Here is a 27216-nt window from a genome sequence, read left to right as displayed (position 1 = left end):
TTCTGTGGTGAATAGCCGGGTACCAGGCTTCTAGGACGCCCTCTGCAGGGCCCTTCCTGTGCATGCCAGTTAGATCATGGTCACTGCAGAGCCTGCGTCGACACTGAGTGCTGTGTGGCCCTGGAGGCAGCTGTCGATGTGAACCGCATATGTTCACATCGGGTATGTGCCAGAAGCTCTGGGGAACACAGGGAGGTGGCATGGGAGAGGCATCTGAAAAAGTGGGCGGATGAGCCCCAGGTCCCATACCTTCAGGCTCTGCTGTGATCATGGGAAGGAACACAGTGGGGGAGGGGCACCTTTATATTGAAGCCCAAAGCCGGCACTCCCACTGTCACTTGCCCCTGTGACCAAATGTTTTCACTTCACACCCCCTACAATAGAAAATGTCCATGACTGCTAAAAAAGGAAATGGAGAGAGTCTATAGGTCAGTTAAAAACACTGTGCCTTGACAGTGCAATAGCCCAGTGACTAAAGATGCCTGGCCACCCCTGTAATGTACGTGGTAGGGGAGAACAGACCTCCACATGAGTGCTATATGGTGCAAGTGCACACGCACGCATGCACATACACACATGTACACACACATGATTTAAAAAATTAAAACCTTTGTGGCAATAGCATTTTGGAAAAATACGATCATTGTATAGCCATGTCTGCGTGACATCATTTTTTATCGAAAATAGTGGTCCCATTGATTGTAATGGAGCTGAGCATTTCCTGCCTAGTGTTTCAGCCATGTCTTTTCTAGGCTCAGCTCTGTTTACAAACACTTCCTCTGTGTAGACCCATGACTACAGGTCATAGTTGACCTGTAGTATTCATTCACCTCAGTAACTTGATGGGCAGGTTCATAGTCTAGGAACCATAGGCTGTACCAACCAGTTGGGTGTGTAGCAGGCTAGACCGTCTGGGTTTATGTAAGTACACTTGATATTTGCATAGGGACTAGAGCAAGGGTACATGTGGCCCTCGTATCAGAAGGAACTTGGTCCCAAATGTGGCTCTCAGACCTTGGGCTCTCAGACCAGCCCTGTGACTCATCCTGGTGCAGCAATGGACCAAAGACTGCCTTTGCTGGCTTTTATAAATGATACCCACTGGAAACAATTCATCAGTCTCTTCTGTCACTATTTTTTTCTTAAACCCTTCACATCTGTTTCTCTGTATATCAGCTACAATGCAAGAGTAAGATGTGGTTTAGCTCAAATCTAATGGCTTTGTATTACTGAATTAAATGGAAGTGTGTTTCCATGGTACCCTGCAAAGTGCACCTCAGCCTCTGCATGGCCGTGGGACCTGCAGCTGACCTTGGGTGTTTGGCAGAATGGATTGATGGCTAAGTGGGAGTCTAGTGGGCCGGCCACGTGAGGGCTGCAGACTCCACCCATGGGGCCAGGCCGCAGAGGTCTGCGGTTTGCAGCACAGGTCTGACCTCCGAGGGCTTCTGTCCCTACCTGCAGATCATCACACAGATCTGGCCCTACCTAAGCATGATCATGGAGAACAAGGTCCGGGAGAAGCTGGAGCCTAAGATCCGGGAGAAGAGCGTCCACCTCAGGACCTTCACCTTCACCAAGCTCTACTTTGGGCAGAAGGTTGGTACTGCCTCAGTGAGGTGGGCCCGGGCTCACAGGGCAGTCTTTTCTCCATCCTTACTTCCCAGTTCTTCACAGGCCAGGTCAGTCACTTGATTATGAGGATCCCTCAGGGCCCCTAGAGAGCCATAGGCCCTGCCTGTGATTCCTTGCTTGTCAGCCTCAGTGCACAATCCACCCTTCTTGTCCTCCTACCCAACTTCCTAGGTTCCATGGAAACCAGGGCCAGAGAGCAGAAAGAAGCTGAGGGAAACAGCTCCTCTCTTTCTCGAAATTGTGGGAGACAGTGCCTCAGTGCCTGCTGTGATCACCTCTGTCTAGTGACAGGCCCACAAGGAAGGTCAGGGTCTTAGGGCATCATGCCTATCTCCTCTCCATTCCTCATTCCCCCCATTTCCCCTTCTTCCACTGCCCCTGAGCATTTGTCCTATCCCGCCTTTCATATCTGCCAGCATCTCTAGCATTCCCTGTGCTTGGGTTAGCTTGGGTCAGTGACCTTCCTTCTCTAAGCTCCAGTTGCCTACCATAGAAAAGGAAAGGACCCGCTTCTAAGGGCTGCTGTGGGGCATGAACCTCTGAAGCAGAGTGAGCAATGTCCCGCATGTGGAAGCCACGGTTTAGCCTGCTGCCCTTGTCCACCTGTGAGCCTGGGTCAGGGCTGTCCTGCCTGGCTTTAGAGTGTGTGCCCCAAGTGTGTCCCTGAACATCAGAGGTGCCCAGCAATTCTCTGCTCCCAGCAGGCACTGAGAAGTGGTGACTGAGCATAGCGCCCTTCCCCCAGCCCACGCCTCCAGTGAGGCCCGGGCAGAGCCAGGCTGCGCATGCCCATTGCAAGCTTTCGACCATTCTGGGGAGTCCAAGAGAAAACTAATATAAAATTAAAAGTTGCTTAGCATGTGGAAGGTCTTGGGTTCAATTTCAGATACTGGTAAATAGCTATGGCAGGAAGGGAAAGCAGGAAGGGGACCCATTGCCCTTCTGTCATCTTTTCCAGTGTCCCAAGCTGAACGGCGTCAAGGTACACACAGACAAACGCAACCGGAGGAAAGTGACCCTGGACCTGCAGATCTGGTGAGTCCTGGTTGTCTGGGGGGAAAGTAGGCAGGGCAGCTCTAGACAGCAGCGTGGAGTCAGAATGGATTGTGTGCACACAGATGTGGGGTATGAAAGCCTTCCTAGGACCACAGCCATCTCCAGGCTGGTGCCCAAGTCTTTGTAAAAGGTTGAGTATAGAAAAGAGGATGGACAGATGACTATCCCCAGATAACCAACCCTGGCTCAGTCTTTAGCCTTAACCTGGCTTCTTGCCCCCCTAGCAGCTCTGTGTAACACAACACAGCCAGGTAGCAGAGCTTTCTGTGTAACACAGCCAGGTAGCAGAGCTTTCTTGCAAGCTGGGGAAAACAGGCAGGCGTGGCAAGAGAACAGATTCATGCTGAGGCCAAGGAACTTTAAGCACAGAGATGAGAGGCTGGCCTCTGACATACCAAGGAGACTGGAGGGTCAACTATAAGTAGTGACTGTTAAGTGGGCAGTGTACTGCGTTGGCCATGGGTATCTTTCCTATGAGGCTCATGATGGCCTTGGGTCAGGAAGGGAGATTCAAGCAGTAAGTCTGTCTGGAGGTATGCTAAGAGGCCAGAACCTGGCCCCCGTGGTTGCCATTCCTTCTCAGAGTTTCGTATTCCTCGACCTTGGCCAGACACAGAAGTTGAGTCTGGGGCCACCCTCTTAGGAGCTGGTCTCCATTGTGTTGGGATGGTGGCAGGCCATAAAGTGCCCCTGGCCCTAGATGCTCTGCCATGAGATCCCCATGAGTATTTCAGCCTCCCAGTAGGTGCTTGGCACCCCTGCACCCCTTCTGCTTGTCCCTTCTCACCAAGCATTTCTGTGGTGACAACAGACTCCTGTGCCCGCTTACCATCCCTCCCCTTAGTCTCCTTCAGACCTTAGGCAGTCTCTTGACCTTTAGCCTCAAAGGCACCCATCCTTAGGACCCATCACTGACAGGGGCCATGAGTTGGCCCCATCTCCAAGACTTTATCACCTACCTCTACCTCCAGCAACAACTAGGGGTAATGGTTGTGTGAACCCGGGAGCAGTACCTGTGTCCCCGTGGACCCAGAAGTGGTAGAGGGACAGTGTGTTTACCAGAAGTCCCTTCTTGTCTTCCATGGGTGCCCTGAGGCTAGGGGTACCTCAGGACACTGTCGTCATAGACAGAGGTGGGGGGTATGCCTAAGCTGTCAGGTGTAGGAGTCTGGGAGAGACTAAGAAAGGCCGAGGCTATGGTATAAGTGACATGCTGGGTGACAACTGGGACTTGATGGCCAGCAACAAGGGCTGAGGCTGTGGAGCACTGGGCAAGTGTCCTGCCTGCTCTTCCCTCTCCTGCCTTCACGCTTCTGGTTTCAGCTACATCGGGGACTGTGAGATCAGCGTGGAGCTTCAGAAGATCCGTGCTGGTGTGAATGGCGTCCAGGTGAGCGAGGAGGCTTGACTGCCGCAGCCCCGACAGGGGGGCTCGGGGAGGTGGAAACGGCTCACCCTGGAACAGAGCTGGGAAGGACATGGTGGCACCAGACATGGGTTGATGACATCCTGGGAGCAGCTAGGAGGTCACATAGTCAGCAAGCAGTCCTGGGCTTCACCAACCTTACTGCTCCTTGGGCTTAGGAACCACCTGTGTGTCAAGTCTCCAAAGGCTTTGCATGCCTATGGAAGCAAGGGAGAGCCATCGCCGAGATCCACGTAGTCTGGGAGGTGGAAATGTCCCTCACCAGAATCTGTGACAAGATTTGGAAGTCACGTCAGTGCCCCAGCCACCCAGCTGCCTACATAGTGTAGTTAGTTTGTGGCCCTTGGTGGCTAGCAGCAGGGTCATAGCTGTGTATGGGCCCCTGAACATAAAGTATGGGCTTTTCAGTGACAGCACATGGCCCAGGCAGGTAGCCTTGACAGTGGCATTGGCATGGGTGATAATGAGGTCTCATGAACTGAGTGGCAGGTATGAGAAGAAAGGAGGTCTGATCCCTCACGGCTCTCTCTGCCTTTCAGTTGCAGGGGACCCTGCGTGTCATTTTGGAGCCCCTGCTGGTGGACAAGCCCTTCATAGGAGCTGTGACTGTGTTCTTCCTTCAAAAGCCGGTGAGCTCAAAGCCTAAGAACAGGCCTGATACTCCCCATGAGGGGGCATTGGACCTCGTTTATTGGTATTTAGCCTGAGAGTGGACATTGCTGTAACCCACCACCGCTGGACACCTATGCCCCAAACCTATTTGGTCCTTAAGGTAACCTCAAGGAGTTCTGTTCAGCTCTGCCCATGCTGAGGAGACTGGATTAAAAGATAGCCACAAGGTCTCAGAAGGTGGAGCCTGAGACAAACCTGGACTCTAGAGTCCAGATCAACCTGGTTGTATAGCACAGCCCCCATCTGTGGTGGTCCTTGCATGAAGCAGCAGCCTAAACTAAGGCCCGGAGCCTCATTCTAGTCTCTTTCTGCTGTTGTGTTTGAACACTGATCAGTGGCAATTAAGGGGAGGATTGGGTTTATTTCAGCGCACAGTCCCTCACTGAGGGAAGCTGGACTTCAAGCAGATGTGTAAAGCAGAAGCCACAGAGGAAACCTGCTTGCTAGCCCACGGAGTCTCATGTTTACCCAGCTTTCTTCTACAGTCCAAGGCTACCACCACCTGCCCAGGGAATAGTGTCGCCCACAGCGGGCTGGCCCTTCTGTATCAATTAACAATCAAGACACACCCCTACAGATATATGCTTAGGCCAGTGTGATCTGAGTAGTCCCTCAATTGAGGCTTCTCAGGTGGCCCTAAAATTGTGTCAAGTTGACAATTATAGCCAGCTAGGACACTTCTCCATATCCCAGGATAGGTTTGGCAGGCTGAGAGTCATCCTTTCTACCTCACTCCTGCTGAGGGTGGACCCCAGCAGGTAGGGTTCTCCCTTCTGGGGGGTATGAAGAGTTTGGGAGATGGTATGAGCCCTGGGTACCCAGCTCCTTGAGCCTAATAGCTTCCTTCTGCCTTGCAGCACTTGCAGATTAACTGGACAGGCTTGACCAACCTGCTGGACATGCCGGGTATCAAGTAAGTGCCTGGGGCTGGTGCGGGGCTCTCCTAGCAGTGCTGTGAGCTGAAGAGGCTGTACCCCACATATGCACACTCTGCATAAGGAGTAGACAAAAGGGGCAAGCACCAGGGGACGTGTGTGAGTGTGCTTGTGTGTGCTCACGTGTGGTTGGAGGGGGCTAACATATGGACAGGTGCAAACACTCCTGCTGAGAGCTGTGCTCAGCTCTAGACTGAGGGGCCAGGCTTTTCTGTTGTGAGGTTCCCAGAGCGCATGTATGTTTGTATGGTAGAATCACACTGTGATTGTATAGCTTCTCACTCTCCACCCTTCCCTGCCCCACGGTGTACTAAGAGGCTCAGGTTGCTTCTGGGACCATGGTTGACATGCACAGAGGTGGGAAGGCGCATTTCCCAGCAGAGGCCAGAGAGAAGGGGGCAGGGCTAGGAGCTCTCTCTTCCTCAGGCCAGGTGCAGGCACCCTTCTGAAATCAGGCATCTTTCAAGGAGCAGAGGAGGAAGCCAGCATCATTGGATTTGGCTGCCCAAGAAGCAGGGGTAGCTGGACTGGCCAAGAAGGCTATCAGCTGTCTCCCTGGGGGTGCTCCCTCGGGGGGGAGCTCCCTGGGGATACCTCTTCTGTTCTAAATGGAGAGAATCCAGGCATGCAGCTTCCCCCCCAGTCTTTGACTATTTCATACATGCATACAATGAAATCCATCATCCTGTATCCACTTCCCCCTCTAACATTCCCCAGCCCCCCTAAATCCTCCTGCTGACTTCATGTCCTCTTATTTTTATTTTAAATAACCCAATTAATGCTGCCTCTATGTGCATAAGTGTGGGTCGGTTCACTGAAGCATGAGAAATCTCCCAGAGCCTGCACCCCCATAAACAATCCCTCCATCAGCAGCTGTCCACTGCCAATAGATTCTCAGTTATCAGGGAGGCCTCGAGAGCTCCCTCTCCCCCATTTATGCTGGAATTTTGACTGGCTTGATTTTATGCATGTCCTGTGTAGGTACCCGTAACTGCGCTGAGTTCACCAGTGTGATGGCCATGCCATGGGTAGAAGCTGGCATTTAACTCCTCCCTATCCTCTGACTCCTCCAATTCTTCCCACCTCCTCCTCCATCACAGTCCCTGAACTTTGGCAAAGGGGATTGATAGAGATATCACATTTAAGCAATTAAGCACTCTTATTCAAAAAGACCTTTTGAGTACCTACTGTGTGCTGGTCCTGCTCTGGGTACTGTCTCCCCATGGGGGAAGGTGAGCCAATGTCACCAGGGTCAAGGAAGAAAGAGGCTTCAGTGGCCAGCTTAGGTCATTTTCCTGTGTCCTCAGAGCTGTTCTCAGTGCTGTACCCACCACTCCCTTCACACCTATTCCAGGGCAGCCTGTGTCAGGTCACTGAGGTCAAGGGAGGGGGGACATCCATCTGAGGCAGGGCAGCTAGGGAACATGAATGGGAATTTTGATCCCTGGGACCAGTTCTTAAGGTGCTCAGTGTTGCCTGCAAACAAAGCCAGACCTTTGAGCATGGGGTACAAGCAGGATGCTGCTCTTTGGGTCAGTATGTCTAGTGTCAGAGTATATATCCATGTCACACCCAGCATCTGGGCAGGAGGAGGTCACTGTTGCCTGGGGTGGAGCCTCCTGCCAAGCTAGACTCTCAGTGTCAGCACTGAGGATGGGTACAGGGGCAGGTGGCACAGGGGAGGCAATGTCACCCCCCCACAGCCAGTCAATGTCCCTTTCAGTGAGTTATCAGACAGCCTGCTGGAGGACCTCATTGCTGCCCACCTGGTGCTGCCCAACCGTGTGACTGTGCCGGTGAAGAAGGGGCTAGATATCACCAACCTGCGTGTCCCTCTCCCCTGTGTGAGTACTGGGAGCTAGCTCCAGAGCATCAGGCCAGTGGGGAGGGACACTGGCCAGGGCTGGGTTCTGAACGGTGCTCATTGGTGGGAATCCTCATGCTCCTTTTGAGGACATGGCAACCATTTTCCAGGGTGCCACTGAGTCTGGGAGGGTGTGTGACTTGCCCGAAGTCGCCATCTGGGAAGGATCTGCTCCATATTCTGTTCCTGTCCCCAGTGTAGCTTGCAGTTGGAGCTACGGTAGACAAACTGTGTGCCATCTGAGGTCCCCCCTTCCTCCTTAGGGAAGCTCCCTTGACTCAGTGCAGTGGTGGAAGGGACCTTTGGATCTACAGAACAGGAAGGTTCTGGTTAAAGCAGGACTGGGAGTTCTCTGGGTTCTGAGTCCATTTTCCCCCTAATTTCCTGGGGCCCACTCATGAGGCCCTGGTTTCCCTGTGGCTGCCCTACAAAAAGAAGCACTAAGGACCTGCAGTTGGGGGCCACTGAAGAGGAAAACATACCCATTTCACTGTCTGCCAGGCGAAAAGTCTTAAGCCTTCCTTCTGTTTATGCTCACCCTGACACATACTGTAGTGCACACACTAAGTTCAAGGGCAAAAGCTGGCTAGGGAGACGACATGGATGTCCCCACTTTTCCCATGGTAGCTCACTGGCTTTCACCCACATGACATATGCAGCAGTCCTGTTACATTGTAAGCATTGGCTCACCCGTGTAAGAATCCCCCAAAACATTCTCTGAGTGAGGGTATTCCATTGGGAATGTACTGACAGTTTGCCACATTTAAAACTCTCTGGTGGCAGCCTCTGTGTTTCTGGCAACCAGTCATGAATATTTACATTGATTTCATTATGGTCTCTACGTTCAAGTTTTATTTTTAATTTTCTTTACAACTACATGAAGCAGCTGTATGTTTCTAAAGGTCAATATCCAATTCTTGCCCCCACCCCACCCCCACCTAAGTAGTGTCTGCTTTCCATTGTATTTGAGCATCAGTAAACATAGACATATACACATGGTCATATATGTACATCTTTGTTTATATTTATAGTCCTCATTTCTTTTTATTGTTATATTTTGATTAGGTTTTTTTTTTGGTTTTGCTTTTGTTTTTTTGAGACAGGGTTTCTCTGTGTAGCCCTGGCTGTCCTGGAACTCACTTTGTAGACCAGGCTGGCCTCGAACTCAGAAATCCACCTGCCTCTGCCTCCCAAGTGCTGGGATTAAAGCTGTGCACCACTGCTGCCTGGCTTTTGATTAGGTTTTTGAGAATTCCATACAGTGTGTTTTGGAGAAGGGAGACAGACCCAAAGGCCACGAGGGCCCACTCCTTGCTGAGGAGCCGCTGACCAGTGATCCTGCTAGGAGGAGATTTAAAGAAAAAAAAAAAAAGATTTATTTTACATACATGAGTACACTGTTGCTGTCTTCAGACACACCAGAAGAGGGCATCAGAACCCATTATAGATGGTTATGAGCCACCATGTGGCTGCTGAGAATTGATCTCAGGACCTCTGGAAGAGCAGTCAGTGCTCATGACCACTGAGTCGTCTCTCCAGCCCAGAGAAGGAGATTTAACTTACCAGGGCTATAACCTTAAAGACTTCCCTCTCCCTGGAATTGTGTCTGGCATGAACTTGCTTAGATTTTGTGAATGCTGTCACAACTACTGTGACTTCACCTATTCAGGTCCACTGTTGTGTCTGGATAACACCGTTTCCTTGTAGTGATCCACCACCTCTGACTCTTCCATCTTTCCACTTCCTCTTCTACGCTGATCCGTGAGCTTTGGGGGGAGGTACTGGGATACAGATGTCCTGTTTAGGGCTGAGTATTCTAGTCCTCATTTTCTGTGTTAATCACCATCTGCTGCAAAGCGAAAGTTCTCTGACGAGGGCTGAGACACTAACGTATCCATCTAAGAAGTCGTTGGGAGTTGGTTTAATGCTATATTAGAAGAACAGTGGAATCTAGCTATATATGCTTGAAAACAGTCACAGTCCCAGGTCTTTCCATTTTGAGGAATGGACTCTTTTAAGTCCAGTCAGAAAATGGTTGTGTACCATCGTGATATGTCCATTGTTGCACCCATGGACATGTGTTACCAACCCAGTCATTATTGGAGCTTTTAGGGTTCACAGCTGGGTACGATTGATTACTCCCGGCCCCTAATAACATGTATAGCACTGTGAAAGTTAGCCAGCAGAAAATGGAGCTTCCAGGTCAGTACCAGCCTGACTTCTCCATGTTCTATGACTCAAGTGTATGGTATCTTCAGCAACAAACTCTTAGGGTCAAGTTCTTGAGGGAAGCCAAGAGCACTGACGGTGGCCTTTAACATCTGGGGGCCTGTGGGGCCAACAGTTCCAACAGAGGTAATCCACCCCTGGTGATTGGATTTCTGATAGCCTATGAAGTCTAGCAGGGCATATTCGCCTTACTGTTATAGGATGATACTAAGTGTATGTATATGTTAGGAAGATTCTACAGTAGAAATAGGCCTTCCTTAAGTGGTATTTATCATGGTCTCCATCTTTCATAAATGTTAGTGTATCATTTCTCTTCCTCGATTTTACTACTGCACTTATCATAGAGCCCTGCTGCCACAGTGCAGATAGAGCCTTCCACATTTCTGCTGCTGGTGCAGAGTGCTTCACTGTGGGAGTTACGGTCACTGCACACCAGCTCTGCTGACAGTCAGGTTGTGTCTGGACTTTGGCTGCTACAAACACTGGTGCAACGCATAGCCTGAGTGCCGCCGGTCTTTTTATGTTTTTGCCACTGTACCCATGGATAGATCCTCAAAGAAGTTTTGTAGATCAAAGAAACTGTGCATCTATTTACTGATATCTTAAAAGTATTGTTCCAGGAAAGAGTTCTAGGAAAGAACTGTGACTTTCCAGGTTGAGTCTTGCATTTCTTTTGAACAGTGGGAGTGTGAGGAAAGGGTCTTCCCTGTGGTGGGTGATATTCCAGCGGCTCTGCTCTTGTGCATACAGGGACCCACCGCCAGTGCAGGCAGGGCCACAGCGTGCTGCCTGGAGACTCCTAGCAGTAAGTTTATGTACAAGTTCCACAGCAGTGCTGAGGAAAGGAGGAACAGAGACAGCCTCAGCTGAGCCAGCGGTTCATATCGAGTCTGGAGAAGAGTGTGTGGGAAGGCCAGAGCCTTGGATAGAGCACTGGGCCCTGCTACTAGGTGCTGTGTGGCCTTAGCTAGGTCACAGTTATCTCCGGTTGCCATCTCTGTCCAGACTGTGGAAGGGGGCAGCAGTGATATGATGGCTTGGGCCCTGGTATCCTGGATTTAAGGCTGGTACGTCAAGAAGGCACCTGTGAACCGGGGCTTGCGTGCTTCTCAGGGTGTGATCAGAGTCCATTTGCTGGAGGCCAAGAAGCTGGCCCAGAAGGACAACTTCCTAGGGCTCGGAGGCAAGTCAGACCCCTACGCCAAGGTGAGCATTGGCTTGCAGCACTGCCGGAGCAGAACCATCTACAAGAACCTGAACCCCACCTGGAATGAAGTATTTGAGGTAAGGCTCTCTCCAACCCCCCTCGGAAGTCCTGGTGTCTGCAGGCTTCACTCTGGGCTGTGATGGACACAGTGGCTCTCACGGCCCCACAGAGAAGCCATGGTTCGGGTGAACTTGTCTTGTTAAGTAGGTCTGGGTAACTCTTGCTCCTTGTCTAGCAGGCTCTCTAGTAAGCTATTCAGACCCCATTTTCTGTACCCTTTCTTCCTCAGAATCAGCTGTTGGATGTGTTCAATGAAAGGGAAAGAACACTGCATAGACAGTTATGCCCAAGTCCTCAGCCTTCTTTGTTACTGCATGGGTGGGACTCACAGCCTGGCAGTCATGTGTCAGGGTCACTACCTAGCTGCCACCTTTCCTTAGATCTACGCGCTTGTTACATCTGGTCCCAGGCAATGAAAGCAGGCTGAGAAAGGGCAGCTTAGTTTCATAATGTTCCACAGCCCCCACGTGAAGAGAATGTGACAGCCTAAGGCAGAGCAGACGGCAGCCAGTCTCCTGGGGGCACCATGCTATGGAGTGCTTGTGATGTCTCTGGTCCCCTCTGCTTCCCTCCAGGGAGGCCCTAAGCTGGGCTTTGGCAGTCTGTGGGTTGTAAGGTCTGATTCAGCAGTGGAGACCTGCTGGGCAAGATGCATCTCTGTCCTTGCAGTTTATGGTGTACGAGGTACCTGGGCAGGACCTGGAGGTGGACCTGTATGATGAAGATACTGACAAGGATGACTTCCTGGGCAGGTGAGGAGTTGGGATCTGGGCTTTGGAGCTTCTTTCATGCTTCGGATACAAGGCTGGGACTTGGGAAATTTAGAAAGGACAGGCCCTCACTGCTCAATGACCTGCCACCCCCTGTGACAACAGCCAATGTGATGGGAGTGACTGTACCAGACAGTCTGCCACAGCATTTTCCAGCCCTGTTACAAACCTCCCTAGATGTTTCTAACCCTGACACAGGCCCTGGAGGAGAGTGGTCAGAAGCACACAGAGGACCCTAGGACCCGTGTCCCCACTAAGAATCTACCCAGAGTCCCTTTTGGAACAGTGAGCAAGGTGCTCAACTCCAAGGAGCCTTGGTCATTCCCTGTGTGCTGATACCCAGAGCTTGAGGCTACAGGTGGACTGAGTGACCCCGTGGGGCTGAAGAGCAAACGTGGATTTACCTTTAGTCTAGGCTGGTTCCACCTACTGGAACCTCCTGTAAAGGCACTAGCCCTCAATCTGCTTCCCGCCAGAGTCTTTGTGGCCACAGAACACCCTCCCTTGGAAGATGCTCACTGAGTGTTTGAATACATTTGCCTTTCTGTACAAAAAGCTCAGTGTTGAGCTTGGGTGGCGACTTTGGCCATTGTGGTTTTCTACCAAGCAGGGAAGGGCACAGTGCAGCAGGATCCAGCCTCCCAGGAGAGGATCGAGGAGCAACAGGGGTGACATAAATGTTTATTTCTCAGAGCAGGAGCAGAAGAGACTCAAACCTTAGACCCTTGTAGAATGCAGCTTGTTTCCCCAAGTATGGAGTTCTAACAAGTAGAAACATGACTAAGGAAATTGAAAACAGCTCCCGCAGGGTGCTGCCACTCACTCTAGAGTCCCCATGGCCATGGAGACTGCAGTTTGTAGATGCAGGCAGAGGGTACAGCTTGTGGTACTTCCTTCCAGAGCTGAGGTCAGGTGCATGCTGGATACGTACATACTTCTGAGTCACACAGGAACTGTACCCTCCCTTTGGCTGACAGGACTTGCAGGCTAGGTTTGGCTCGAGATAGGCTAGGGGAACACTGTGATATGGGACTTCCTGGCTTTCCCACACACATGTCGTCTGTCATTGACACCCACATGACACTGGTACCACTTATTGCCACTTATTGTGCACTGGAACCAGTTTTCAAGTCGGAGGGGCATCTGACTATTAGAGTGCCTCTGGTATTTAGAGGGAACAGGTCCAGCCAGGAAGGCAAATTCCTGTGATGCATGAACAGTTTTGCACAATGAAGAATTACCCTACTCAAAATGCCAGCCACAGTATTGTTGAAAACCCAGGGGGGAGTATCCAGACCTCTGCTTGTCCCTACCAGGAGCCACTTCTTCCCTACAGCATAGGCCCAGGGGAGCAACTGTGGGGGTTACCCAGCCCTTCCTTCTCCCCAGCTGTAATTGGTCTCTCACTGTTTACCTGGGATGACAGAGGCCACTGTCACAGTGGTCACACCCAGTCATTTGAGAACAGAGACCACTGTGGGCCCCCACAGCCTGCTCTGGACACTGTGGTCCTTACTCTCGGTCTTCCAGCTTGCAGATCTGCCTTGGAGATGTCATGAAGAACAGAGTGGTGGATGAGGTAGAGACGGCACACCCAGCCCTGGGATCAGGGACACCCCTCTCAGTGTACGGCTCTAGCAAGTCACTTCAGCCATCTGGCCCTGGGCTGCACACATGTCCATTCCCAGGGATAAGAGTTGGGTGAGGCCAGTTTGGCTCTGGGGAGCCCCCTCTGGCTGGAGTTAGACGTTTCCCTGGGAAATACCTGCAGAATAAGGCAACTTAACAAGGAAGGTAGCTGGAGCTGGTTGTACAATCCCAAAGTGTAGTGTAGGACTTTTCTCCCACACCTGCCAGTCCCTCTGACTGCTAGGCTCTCTCTGAGTTGGCTAAATTTTCCCCCTAGTCTTGAAACTCCAGCCCCCACATCAGCTGTCAGCAGCCTGTCTCCATCTCTGAGCTTGCCTTTCCTTTCCTCATCCACAGTGGTTTGCCCTGAATGACACGACCAGTGGGCAGCTGCACCTGAGGCTGGAGTGGCTCTCACTGCTCACTGACCAGGAAGCGCTGATGGAGGTGAGCGGGGTGTCACTGGCTCCCTTGCAGACAGGATTGTCAGGGGAGGAGCCTCAGGTAGAAGAGGAGGAGGAAGAGAGTCCATTTTTGCCTCATGGTTCAAACAGAGACAGGAAAGGAGATACCCCCCACTTCTACCTATTGTGTGAAGGTAGAGGCAAGGAAGGGAGGGGCCCCCATTTGTTGCTGTCTCTTAGAGAACATGTCATTCCAGGCTTTTCTTTGCTCAGTAAACAGCCTTTAGTCAATAATTTTCAGCAAACCTGGGGTCCTTGGAGCTCTGTGTCAGGGCCTGTCACCCGATTGTATAGGGACATCTACTTTTGTCTACCTCGAACCTATCCTGCTGCAGATGTGTTCTCGGACAATATAAAGTAGGTGGTTAGCATGACTGTGGGCTGGCTGCTTTCTGTCCCGAGTAGACATCTCCAAACCTGCCTGTTTCCTGACTCTGGGAGTATTTAGTGAGGGCTGTGTCTGTTTGCAGAACGAAAGTGGCCTCTCCACTGCCATCCTCGTGGTCTTCTTAGAGAATGCCTGCAACCTGCCGGTGAGTCTCGGTGGGCGTCCGCCTTACATTCTGCACTGTCAAATGCCTCTGCGTTGTTTTAACCCCAATTCTTGTGCTGCAGAGAAACCCTTTTGACTATCTGAATGGTGAATATCGAGCCAAAAAACTCTCCAGGTTTGTCAAAGTAAGTGAATGTGACTCTTTCTCTGAAGTGACTGTAGCCTGGGCCTATCTGTCGCCTAGCCCCTGCTCACGGGGTCTACTGGGCAAGGTCCTAGGCTTGGCACTGTTCTCAGTCATTTACCCTGGAGTCCCAGAGTAATGGATTCCAGGTTTTCTTGTTGTTTGGGGCAAGAGTGGTTGCTATTTTATAAAAAGGATCCAGAGGGTGGAGGGCCTGGGCATGGTGGTAGGTGGCACTGGACATGTTTGCTCCGGTTTTGGCCTCTGGTCTGCAGCTTGGGGTTCCTACTTGGGGTAGTCTTGCAGTGCCCATGCCATAGTGCCCATGCCCTTGATGCCCACCTGGAAGCTTCTTGCCCTACAGGAGACACTGGCTACCCTACAATCTACTGATATACCTGGGGGCTGGGGGGAGAAGGAGAGGGTAGAGAAGGATGGGCTGTCTTGGGCCCACCCTGAAACATTGTGGGTTTCCCCCTTACAGAATAAGGCCAGCAGAGACCCTTCTTCATATGTCAAGCTCACTGTGGGCAAGAAGACCTTTACAAGTAAGGTGAGACAGTTACTGTGGAGGCCTGAGCTAAGGAAATGGAGCTCCTACCCCTTTCAAGGAGAGACAGAATAAAGGGAGTTTTTCTCATGCTGAATGTTTAAAAAGCCTTTGGAATCTCTTCCTTATGTGGCCAGTGAGTCCACCAAGAACACACCAACAGAATTAGGGCTTACCTTGGAGCATGGTCTGAGGCCATGCCTTTCTGCTACACTGACTGTCCCCAGGTTCCTCAGGCAGCTGGTGGCCACACTGATCAGAGCGTGTCTACCTGGCCCTCAGATGACCTCTTCCTTTTTCTGTTCTCAGACTTGTCCCCACAGCAAGGACCCTGTGTGGAGCCAGGTGTTCTCCTTCTTTGTGCACAGCGTGGCAGCCGAGCAGCTCTGCCTGAAGGTTTGCTTGATGCTGGGCTCTGCAGACAGTTGGGAGATTTCTAGGCCAAGGACAGGAGAGCGTACCTTGGGCAGTTCTGGTAGTCAGCCCCATAGTGCGTGGGAGGGTATGAGGCCCCGCAAGCCCTCAGTCCGTTGAGGCTGGTGAGGTCACCACACAGGAGACTATGGGAAGACAAACAGTTGGCTCACTCCCTTAGTTCCTTCAGTACGGATGATCTTTACAGTCTCACAGTACCAGGTTCCTGTGCTAGAATCTAAAACTTACATAAGATCTGTAGAAGAATTACCTTTTCACAGGAGCAAACAGAGGCTAAAGCAATGACCCTATCACCCAGCAGCACAAAAGCCCCACTGGTCCTGGGTGTGTGCCAGACTAGCCTCATGCAGACCACCTTCTACTCTGAGTCACTCTCCCCCCCAGACTCTCAGCAGGTACAAGGTCTGACCTGTTTCCATTCCTGCCGGATGCTAATTGCTCCACAGTCCATACTTACTGGAGGAAGCCCAGACTCACCAGGACTAGATAGCAGTGGCAGCAGAGTGGGCTTAGCTCTCCCCTAATTTTGTAACTGCCCCCTGCCCAGGTGCTGGATGATGAGCTGGAGTGTGCTCTGGGAGTGCTGGAGTTCCCCCTGTGCCGGATCCTCCCCTGTGCTGACCTCACCCTTGAACAGTGCTTCCAGCTGGACCACTCAGGCCTGGACAGCCTCATCTCCATGAGGCTGGTGCTTCGGGTAAGTCTTGGTGGGCGGGGCTGGGGTGGAACAGGCCCCCTCACTGAGCATCTGTGGAATGCAGAAGCCAGGAGAGAGGTTTATGTCTTTATCTACTCACCGGGTCAGTACATCAAAGATAACTTCTGAGAGTTCCTTCCTTGATAGTGTATTAAGGAATGACAACGTAACAGGCTAAGTACAGCCTTAAAAGACCTCAAGGGTATTATCAGCTTTGCTGTGAGGTCTGCTGAAAGATCGGTCTCATTGCGGCCAGATGTTTTCATAGGGGTGTCTCTGCCGTCAACTCTTGTTGCTTCAAACACTGCCTCTCCCACTCATTTCATCCCGCCTCCTAAAGCCTCCATGCTCACTCTTTTTCTGTCCTTGGTCCATGCCGCCACACTGACTGAGCCCTGGCTCTCCCTGCTCCTGACTTTCCCTTCCATCCCCAGAACCATCAACCTAACCACTGTTCGCCATACTAATTTTCAGTGTGGTTTTTATCTCAACAGTGATTTTCTTTTTGTCTTAATTCCACCCCTTCCAAATCCACCTGGTCTTTATTCACATCTACCTTCCCATAAGTCTTTAGTCACTTCAGATGTTTACATTGTACGCTGTTCACTCTGCTGTCTGAAGATCTTGGGGGTTTGGGAGTAAATTTTCTCCCACAGTAGATGGGTGTGATGAGCGTAAAAAGGTTTGAGAGAGGCACATGCTATACACCCACAATACCCAGTCTTTACACTGTGACCCACAAAGGGGACTGGGAATAAATGGTGCTCTTTAGCTTGTCTGTGTTTTCAGGGCGACTGACTATTCTGTGGCTGTTGTGTGTTCAGTGTTCCTCGGTGCTGTAGATCAAGGCTGGTCTCTGCTGGAGACTCCAGCAGAGCACCACACACCATTAGAGACCTAGATGCATTGCTATGTTAATTTCAGTGGCTTTAAATCCCACAGCAAGTCTGTATAGGAACGGGGACTCTTGAGACAGGCCTATCAGATGGTACATTTGAGGTGGACTTTCCCCCATAACAACCTTGTCATCTGCCACCAGTTCCTACGAGTGGAGGGACGAGAGCTGGGAAGCCCATACACCGGACCCGACGCTCTAAAGAAAGGTCCTCTGTTCATCAAGAAGGTGACCACCAACCAGGGTTGTAAAGCCCCACCCCTAAAGGAAGGCCTTGCAGATGTGACAGGCACCTTGAACCCTACCTCTTACATCAAAGGAGCCTCCAAGAGCATTGACAATATCAGCACAGCCACCACAGCCCCTGAACCTATGCCTGAGCCCCAGGGGCCAGGCCTGGAGCCCAAAGGCAAGGACAGTGCCAGAGGGCTCTGTGAGTCCCCGGGAAAGAAGAAGAACCCATCTACCACCTTCCTGACTGTCCCAGGTCTCCACTCTCCAGGGCCCATCAAGTCACCCAGACCCATGAGCCGCCCTGCCTTCCCATTCGCATGGCCACTCACAAGGGTGGCTCCCAGCATGTCCTCACTCAACTCCCTGGCCTCTTCCTGCTTTGACCTGACAGACGTCAGCCTCAACACTGAGTACGCATCTCTCTGCTCGATCTTGTCTAAAATGCATGAAAAGTAGATAGGAATGTGCAGACTGCTCATGTTCAAGGTTCTCACAAAATGGGTTTACAGGAGGCAGCCTGGACTAATAGGAGGAACATAGGACGAGGGGGAGAGGTCTAATGTTGGCTTATGGCTCTGGCTACATAGACTTCAGTTGTTACAGTCTCTTTCATAGAAACATTTCCTGGATTCTAAGTATAGTGGGCTAACATGAATAGTTGAGAATATGAACTTGCATGATAAGTAGCTGCCATGTATTATGTACTTCCTGTGGGCTTAGCATGTTATCTGATCTAACTCAATCTTCTGAATTAACCCTACAAGACAGAAGAGACCATTATAAAATCCCAAGTCCCAATTCAAGCCACCATGACATAAGAGCCAGTCCCCTCCAGGGTCGGTGGTGCTTTCTGCTGAGAATTAGGGTGCTCAGCAGAATGCTGGGTGGAACCCTGGAGAGAATTATTGACTCATATGAGTCTGTGTTCCTCACATAGGACATTCTTCTCTGACTTCAGGTGAAGGGGAGAGGGACAGTTCTGACAGTAACAGGACCCTTTTTTCACAGAGCTGGGGGTTCCAGGCAGGGACGGCTGGGTGAGATTCAACTCACGGTGCGCTATGTGTGTCTCCGACACTGTCTCAGAGTGCTGGTCAACGGCTGCAGGTAAAGAGGTTCTGGAACCAGGGAGGTCCTTTGGAAGGTTCAGGTGATCACATAGCAGGAGTGCTGAGGGCGATGGCAGGAGCATGTCCTCCTAAGTGACACTGGAGGACCCATAGGCCATGGGTGGCAAAAACCCTCCAAGGGGCCTGCTGAGTGGCCCTTCTATGTGGGTGCTGATGGGGTCAAAAGGGCTTTGCTCAGACACCCCTGAACTACTATCTTGGGGTATCCTTCCTAAGCAGGAACTACCAACTTCCTTAGGTACAAAGTACTTGGCTACATCCTAGATGGCACAAAATGTGTTCAAAACCACAGCTGGCATCCTGTCCTTTAACCTTGTATTTGTCTAGAGTACAGAGGATTTTAGTCCCCTGTAGTTGATCCAGCCTCCTCCCAAATGAGCACTTTGTACGTGTAAGAATCAGGGACTCCTTTTCTCTATATCAGAAACTTGACACCATGTACCAGCAGTGGAGCTGACCCCTACGTCCGCATCTACCTGCTGCCAGAGAGGAGATGGGCGAGTCGGAAGAAGACCTCAGTGAAGCAGAAGACCCTGGAGCCCCTATTCGACGAGACGTGAGTAGGACAGCACTTAGCAAGCCCCAGCCATGTACACAGTACCGCGTCCCAAGGTGACGTGTTGGAGCTTGCTGGATATGGGGGGAGGGGAGGACACGGGCTGGGTGACTTCGGGAAGCCCCTGTATACTTTTAGTGGGAGAAAGGGCCGCTAGGGCAACTTACCCAAAAATGTGATCAAGGCTGCTCACATTTGCTGTCCTTAGAGGATAAAATGTTCCCAGTGGTGGGGAGTACATATTCTTTCTCTCAGTTCTCTGGCCTGTCTTTCCTCCCACACATACCAAAGTTGACAGGTGAAAGACATCCTTTCGTCCGTCCATGACTTTGAGGACAAACCTGATAGGCAGGCTGTAAGCACATTTCTTGCTTTTGTTAAGAGTCCAGTTGAAGCAAGTCCTTTAAAACCTGTTTGTGTGTATGTGTGTATCCCCCATGTATAGTAGTGCCTTACAAGTCTAGAAGAGGGTGTTGGTCCCTCCGGAGCTGCCTGATGTGGGTGCTGGGAGCTGAGCTGCAATCCTCTGCAGGAGCAGCAGGTGCCATTGCATCCTCCTCTGCTCTGCAGCCCTAAGAGAAGACATTTGCAGCCAGGCTGGGCACATGACCTCTTTTGCTCTTATTCTAATCAATCGTAACTACTCTAAATGGCTGAAACTGAGTCCTTTTTGGTCCATGTCTATCCTCATCAAGAAAGACTACAAGAAAGCTAATCCAGCATTCACCAAACACCATGCCAGGCCCACCATCCTCTAGTCACAGAGTGGGTGCCGCTGTGAAGGAGAAGTCTGACACAGTTATACAAAGATGTTAAAATGGCTACAGTAGAACACAGGAGAGAGATTAACAGCTGTTAGTAATCCTCTCTAAAACTTACAAGATGAAAGCCAGGGTTATCTGAAGGCACATGAACAGACCCCGCCTACACATGACAAGGCTGGGACAGTCACCACTTTCCGTGCAGCTCCAATACTCCATGCACATCCCAGTTTTCCATAGTCAGAACAGAGAGGGGTGAGGGGTTCCTCTAAGCTGTGCAGATGAGAGGAGCCTCGAAACCATGGTCAGTGTGGAGTCGGGACACAGTGTGACACACTGAACAGCAGCCATCTGAGAGGCCCTTCTCAGGCAGTCCCTTGACACTGCCTGGATTTAGAGACTGCTTACCTGGGACAAAGACGCACCGAAAGACTAGGAGCCCAGGCTGATTCTGTTGACAGCTCTCGTTTTAGTGGGAATTGGAAGAAACAAGCTATGATTTCAATCAAAGTCGCTGCACGTCAATCTCATTTTTAATGTCCTGACTTTTAAAGGTTTGAATTTTTTGTTCCCATGGGAGAAGTGCAGAAGAGGTCACTGGATGTCGCAGTGAAAAACAGCAGGCCTCTTGGCTCACACAGAAGGAAGGAGTTGGGGAAAGTGAGTAGCCCACGGTCCCCTCTGTCCTAACCCGATGGGTTCATTCTGGCTCTTACTAGGAGGGACAGCCTCTTTGAAAGGATGCTTTGTTTTCATATTCTTCAGACCTAATGGAGAAATACAACTTAGTGCATAGACATTATTTTAACAACCTTGAGAATATCCAAATTCAATATTCCATAAGTATGTGTCATCTACTCTGGTATTACCTATTGTTTTTTATAAATAGATCATTAAGTGGAACTTGGATTGCATTAGGCCAAGGTTTCTGTGTTAGCAGAATGTTACCGAGAAGTAGAGGAACTGTAATCCCAGGCATTGCTGAGAGAGAAGACCCCTCCGCGGCACTCATTCAGCACCACAATTCTGTTTTTAACGACAACCGTCTATGCTCATTTCTGCAATGCCTATGTCTGTGAACCTGAGAGCAAACATCAAAGTTAAAATATCTGTAATTCTTGAAGGTAGTCTTTGAATATCTTAAATTCATGTTCCAAACAGGAACAGTGTTGGTGTTGTTTTTGAGACAGGGTCTTGCTACACAGCTTTGGCTGGCCTAGAACTCAGTATGTAGACCAGGCTGGCCTCAAACTTAAGAGCTCCACTTGCCACTGCCTCCCATGTGCTGGATATGGAAGAGTTACTTGTAAAACACTGATGCCAGTGTCTGCACTCTGTCTGTAAAGGCTCCACTGGGCCGGAAACACACAGATGGATGGGGCAGACCCCCACCCACAGCTGCTGGGGGAGGGAGAATCATTCTCTCGGGGCATGGCCATTGGTAGGCTGCCATACTCTGCACACATGAACAACACTAAGCAGATTTCGTGGGTTATTAACAGTAGAGACATGAACTTGGCATGTGGACATACTGCAGTGCTCTGGGGGGAGCTGGGAAAGGGGCATGGCATGTGTAGATACAATTATATTTCTTTGTATGAGTGTATAAAATTCTCAAAGAATAATTTAAAAATAAAATACCCTGCTGGAATCTGAACCCTTCCCGCTCAGCCCGCTTTGCCCCAGAGCGCTCCCACTGAACATAGTTGTGGAAAGCACTAACTGTCTGTCATTTTTAGGTGCTGATTGACTTATCAAAACAAGATCTGATTAAGGGCTTTTCACAGTGGTAAGTGTGCCCTGCCCTTTATGACCATCTCAGACAGCTGCCCTGCTCCCCAGGGTGCTTCCCCTTTAGTATCCTTACTCAGATGGGGTTACTTCCCTGTTACTGACTGCAGCCCTCTGTGACTGTAGCGATATCCCTGGCCAGCTACTCCCAGACAGTTGGCTTCTGCGGTCTCCACAGAGGCACGTTATGTTGCTTGTCTTGTTGCAGCCCCAGATCCTCACTACTAACACACTCCAAACCCATGTCTTACAGGTATGAACTGACTATAGATGGACAGCCCAGAAGCTGACGATGAGCTCCAGTGTTAGAAAGTGTATATGTGTATTTTTGTCATTTAAATCAGAACATACATTTGATGGAAATATACATTGTATGAACTCTTAACTACATGATATTACATGGAAGGTCATGTAAAAGCAGGGACTGTTTCTGTCAATTTGGATTAATTCAAATCCACAAAGAAACTGTGGTATTTGTATCTATAATGAGGCCCCAAAACCTCAGTGGTAACTTTTCACTTTGGTAAGTAATTGTTCACATCAGTGCCCTGTCCGCAGCACAGGGCTGTAGAGGAGGGAGCCTGTTTAGAGTAACTCCTGGGCAGTTTCTGAGCACAGGAGGGCACTCTTTTGTGGAAACAAAAAGCATCCAAAGTCCAAAGCACCCAGAGCTAACACTGCCAAAGCTCTTCTGGTTGCTTGTAAGCCCACATTTGCCCCAGGTTCTGATTCGGGGCTACAGTGTATTTTCCTAGGGGCAACAGTGTTAAGAGTTAAATGCTCTGGGAAAGGCTAGGGGACAAACCTCTGGTATGTGGCATTGTTTCCATAGGAAATTTTGAGCCCAGCCCCGAACCAAGGTCTACATCTGAACTCTAGATTCAGGAGGCTGTAGAACAGTCACTTCCTAGGAGGAAAGGGGGCCTTTTATATTTCTGTTAGGCAAGTGTGAGACTTAGTCCTGCTGTTCTAAGAAATGGACAGGTCACCCAAATAGACATGTTGAGGAAAATATGTCCATTGTGTATCTAAACAAGTGCCTTTTACACATTTCAGCTTGTAAGACCAGATAGACTTTTGTTCTGTTGCCAGGGTGAAGCCACCCATTCAGACAATACTCCCTGCCGTGTTCCTGTTGTCTTCAATGATGCTTTTCCTTTTTATTTATTATTCTGTGTAGGATGTGAGCATGAGGTACACATGTCATGGCACACGTGGGCATCAGACACTTTCCATAGGTTCTGGGCAGGCTTGTGCAACAGATGGCCTTTGCCCACTGAGCCAGCCATTCCCGATGCTCTGTGAAAGAATGCAACAGAGTGGGTGTGGCGGCAAATGTCTTTAGTCCCAGCCTGGGAGGCTGAGGCAGGTAGTCTCTGTGAGTTCAGGCCAGCCAAGGCTACAGAGTATAACTGAGCCTCAACAACAAAAATGGCAATGTTTTGCCTGGGCATGGAGGCTCACACCTGAAATCCCAGAACGTGGGAAGCTGGCCCGCTTCAACAACACAACAATAGTGTTTACTCTGACATGTAGGTTATGTGTTATTTATTATAGACTGTAATATTCATAGTTACAACTCCCCTATCAAGTGTGAGATGTGGTTTCTGCTACTGTATTCCTGCGCAGATGTGTGTTCATTCAGCAGCATCCCGAGGACACAGAACAGTCCAGATACTGTGCTGTCTCTTCCTATGGCCAGTCCATACTGAAATGGTCTCTACCTGTGTAGCACTGTCCATTTTAACAATCCTCGGTGTAGGCAGGTGGACCTCTGAGTTCGAGGCCAGCCTGGTCTACAGAGGAACTTCTGGGACAGCCAGGGCTACAAAGAGAAACCCTGTTTCTAAAAAAACGAAAACCAATTCTTAGTGTTGTAACATTAATTTTTTAATGTTTACAAGCTCTGTGCATGGTCACATACTAAGCAACTACACTACTTTGTTTGATAATGTTTTAGAGTATATCCCAATTGAACCACAGACTACTTGATGCATAATAAAAGTTTTGTAAATATTTCTACTTGTGTGTGTGTATATTTCTATTTGTGTGTGGAGACAGAAAGAGACTGGAGGGTCCCCTCCCCCTTTTTTCTTTGAGCAAGGATCTCTCACTGGTCAGGAACTCCTCAAGTAGCGAGATTGGCTGGCCAGTGAATTCTAGGCATCCAAATCTCCAACTTCCCCAGTTTGGGGAATACAAGATGCACCACCACCATACCTATTTTTAATATTATTAACGTAAGTTCTGGAACTCAAACTCAGATCCTTCTATTTGCAAGACACGTACTTTTTTAACTGAGCCAACAATTCCTCAGCATGACATTTCTATTTTAAAGTCGCCCACCTCACCTAATGATGACACTGTAATTTTTCCCTAAATAGACAAGTATCATGAAAGGACTGTATCACATAAATATTAGCCACCCTAGAACTGATAGTGGCAGACGGGAAAACCTGCCACTCCCCAAAACACATAAAGAACTTGTTCGTATATTACCTTTCTGTTGCTGAAACAAAACATCACAGCCAAAGCACCTTCCAGAAGAATTCACTTTACCCAACGGTTCTAGAGAGTTCCACAATAACAGGGTGCAGCATGGCTGCAGGCAGCAGGTATGGTGGCAGGAACAGGAGGCTAAGAGTTCGCATCTTATGCTGAAAGTGCAAACTATGAATGACAAGTAGGGTGAGAGGCCTTAAGCTTTCAAATCCGGATCCAGTGAAGCACTTCAGGCTCCTAAACCACGCCACCAAGTGGTGACCAAGCCTTTAAACAGCTAAGGCTATGCGGGACATTCTCGTTCAAGCAATTACACCTAGTTAAACAACGAACGTGGTCAATGTAAAGGTATCCCAGGTGAAGTTGAGTGATGATATAAAGAGAAAACCTAGAGCAGCCTACAGGAGTTAAAGGAGGTTACAGCATGGAGACCAAACTGTTAGCATGCACCAGAGGAGGGGTAGCACCTGAGGACAAGGACCAGTTAGCAGTAGCATAGAGAGCAGCAACACTCTGCTATTGGAGTGTAGGGTCTGACAGTATACATAGTCAAGGTGGTGCACGAAGCACACACTTACGACACTTAGGGAATATCAACTGAATGATTGTCACACGGTATCAGCAAAAAGAAAAACAAGAAAATTAGGTTGGCACCTTAAAAGTATTCAAATCTTCATAGAAAAAAAAACCCAACAGTAAAACTTAAAAATATAGACAGGCATGATGGCATACATTTTTAATCCCAGAACTTGGGAGACAGATGCTGACAGAGTTTAAGGACAGACTGGTGGTCTACAAAGCAAGTTCTGGGACAGAGGGCTACACAGAGAAACCTTGTTTCAAAACAAAACAAAACAAAAAACAAAAAAACAAAACCAAACAAAAAATAAAACTAGGGCTGCAGAGATGGCTCCGCAGTCAGAAACCAGAGTTCAGTCCCCAGAGCCCATGCCAAGTGGCTTGCCACCACCTATCACATCAGCTCCAGAGCAGCAGTTCTCAACCAGTGGGTCTCGACCCCTGTGAGGTCCAACGAGCCTCAAAGTTTCACAGGGGTCATTTAAGGCCACCAGAAAACACAGATATTTGCATTACAATTCATAGCAAAATTACAGTTATGAAGCAGCAACAAACATAATTTTGTAGTTGGGGGTTAGCATGAGGAACTGTAGTAAAGGTCACAGCATGAGGAAGGTTGAGAACCACTGCTCTAAATGATCTGATAGCATCTCCATGAGCGCCTGCACACACAGATGCATACACACTCCCATGTATACAATCAGAAGTGCATCTTAAAAACATACATCTACATGAATATATGGCATGACCTGGTAGCAGAGCTTGAGAGCATGAGCTCTCAATACGAGGAAGGTCATTGTACCTTTAGCTTCAGATCGCATCTCTGAAGTAGGATTATTGATACGGGCTTTGACAACAGAGGACAAGGGAGGGCTACTGCAAGGAGAAAGCTGATGACAGCTTTTCTTCTGATGAGAAGTTTCTTTAACCGAATGGTTTATGGGCAGTTCATAGTAACTCATGCTCTCGGGCTCTGCCGGCACAGCCCTGGCGTCTGTGTTAGCAACAGTTCACCATCTTACGTTGCTCAGCGAAAGCCAGGGCTATACAGAGAAACCCTGTCTCAAAAAAAAAAAAAAAAAAAGTTGCTCAGCTAAGTGGATTGAGAAGTCCTGTGCCACCTGAGGTCCGAGTCAGCCCAGCACAGGTGCTTAGCTATGCTTCTAAGCTCATTTCTTGTCTGCTGCCCCTTAGCTCTGGAGGTAGTATACACTTTCTCAAGTTACAGCAAGGACCTGTAAGAGTCTTCTTCGCCACTTTCCTTTTAGTGGTCAACCACCCTTTATTAGTTAGGAATTCTTATATTAATCTTTCATGTTTACTTACAATAAACACTGTGACTTCTGCCTACTGGGTGACAAAATATATGTTCAAAATTTTATGACGATCAGCAGAATAAAGCAACAAAAAAAGACAACTGAAGTATGAAACTTTCAAATCAGGAGTGAAGACCTTATAAAGAAAAATAAACCATTTCCCAATGAGGAGATAGGGGTATAGAGAAAAACAATACAAAGTACAAAGAGGATGTTCAAAAGACCTCAGTCATAACACAATAAAGCATATTGAAAAATCTAGAATAGCAACTAATAGTTTGAAATAAAACATGGCAATGTATATTGCTTCAAAGAGAACCACTTAAAAGACAATGCAACGAAAAAGATGTGCCCAAGAATACGTTCAGCTCTGTTTATATGAATGGTAGCAAACAAGTTAAGAAAAGACTGCTTCCATCAACCCCACATCGCAGCCCATGTTGTGGGGCAAAAAAAAAAAAAAAAAAAAAAAAAAAAAAAAAAATAAAAATAAAAAAAAAAAAAAAAAAAAAAAAGAAGCAAGAGTGTCTAAAACCAACCACTTTTACAGTTAATGTTCCTACCTCAGTAATCACTGAGAAGTCNAAAAGACTGCTTCCATCAACCCCACATCGCAGCCAGGGTTTCGTGACAAGTCCCATTGACATAACTGAAGGCAAAACACCAATGAACATAAAAAAAAAAAAAAAAAAAAAAAAGAAGCAAGAGTGTCTAAAACCAACCACTTTTACAGTTAATGTTCCTACCTCAGTAATCACTGAGAAGTCTCCACTCACATTGTTAGCCAAATAATCAGTACTGCCCAAGCTGCACAGTATGTAGTCAAGTGGTATCACACAGCACCTTCCCCTTAAAACTGGACTTAAAATTTTGAATATATATAGTCTAGAAAACTTGTACACAAGTGCAGAGGATGTCATGCATGCAAAATCTAAAATAATCTAAAGGTAAGTTGCTTGAATTGACCAGAATGCTTTTTAGCAAGATTTCTGAGTAGAAATAGATTTTAAAGTCAACTGTAGCTCTGAGCAATTAGGAAATGAAATCAGAATTGCAAAGGTAATTTCTAAGTGAAGGCTGGCAGAGCCAAGGGAGCTGCTTACATTGCCTCTGGCCTCAGGCTCAAGTGCAGGACACATTGGGGTT

At 49.0% G+C, this 27216-nt stretch overlaps 1 protein-coding gene across 1 annotated transcript in view; it reads left to right on the top strand.

Moving 5' to 3' along the window:
• Esyt3 (extended synaptotagmin 3) overlaps positions 1–22421 on the top strand; it is a 44086-nt gene extending 21665 nt beyond the window's left edge. The window contains exons 3-23 of the mRNA XM_021207972.2: positions 1465–1599; positions 2594–2670; positions 4015–4081; positions 4657–4746; positions 5647–5702; positions 7448–7568; positions 10931–11101; positions 11754–11836; positions 13385–13433; positions 13841–13930; positions 14418–14480; positions 14563–14625; positions 15109–15177; positions 15484–15570; positions 16157–16306; positions 17346–17845; positions 18444–18542; positions 18990–19121; positions 20437–20542; positions 21622–21671; positions 21927–22421. Coding sequence (XP_021063631.1) covers positions 1465–1599; positions 2594–2670; positions 4015–4081; positions 4657–4746; positions 5647–5702; positions 7448–7568; positions 10931–11101; positions 11754–11836; positions 13385–13433; positions 13841–13930; positions 14418–14480; positions 14563–14625; positions 15109–15177; positions 15484–15570; positions 16157–16306; positions 17346–17845; positions 18444–18542; positions 18990–19121; positions 20437–20542; positions 21622–21671; positions 21927–21963 — 2295 coding nt within the window. The 3' untranslated portion in view covers positions 21964–22421. The remainder of the gene's footprint in view (positions 1–1464; positions 1600–2593; positions 2671–4014; positions 4082–4656; positions 4747–5646; positions 5703–7447; positions 7569–10930; positions 11102–11753; positions 11837–13384; positions 13434–13840; positions 13931–14417; positions 14481–14562; positions 14626–15108; positions 15178–15483; positions 15571–16156; positions 16307–17345; positions 17846–18443; positions 18543–18989; positions 19122–20436; positions 20543–21621; positions 21672–21926) is intronic.
• The last annotated feature ends 4795 nt before the right edge of the window (positions 22422–27216 follow it).

This window comes from Mus pahari, chromosome 10 (assembly GCF_900095145.1).
Source record: "Mus pahari chromosome 10, PAHARI_EIJ_v1.1, whole genome shotgun sequence".
Lineage (NCBI taxonomy): Eukaryota > Metazoa > Chordata > Mammalia > Rodentia > Muridae > Mus > Mus pahari.
The sequence above is the reverse complement of the archived record's forward strand: the minus strand, read 5'-3'. Positions and strand labels throughout refer to the sequence as shown.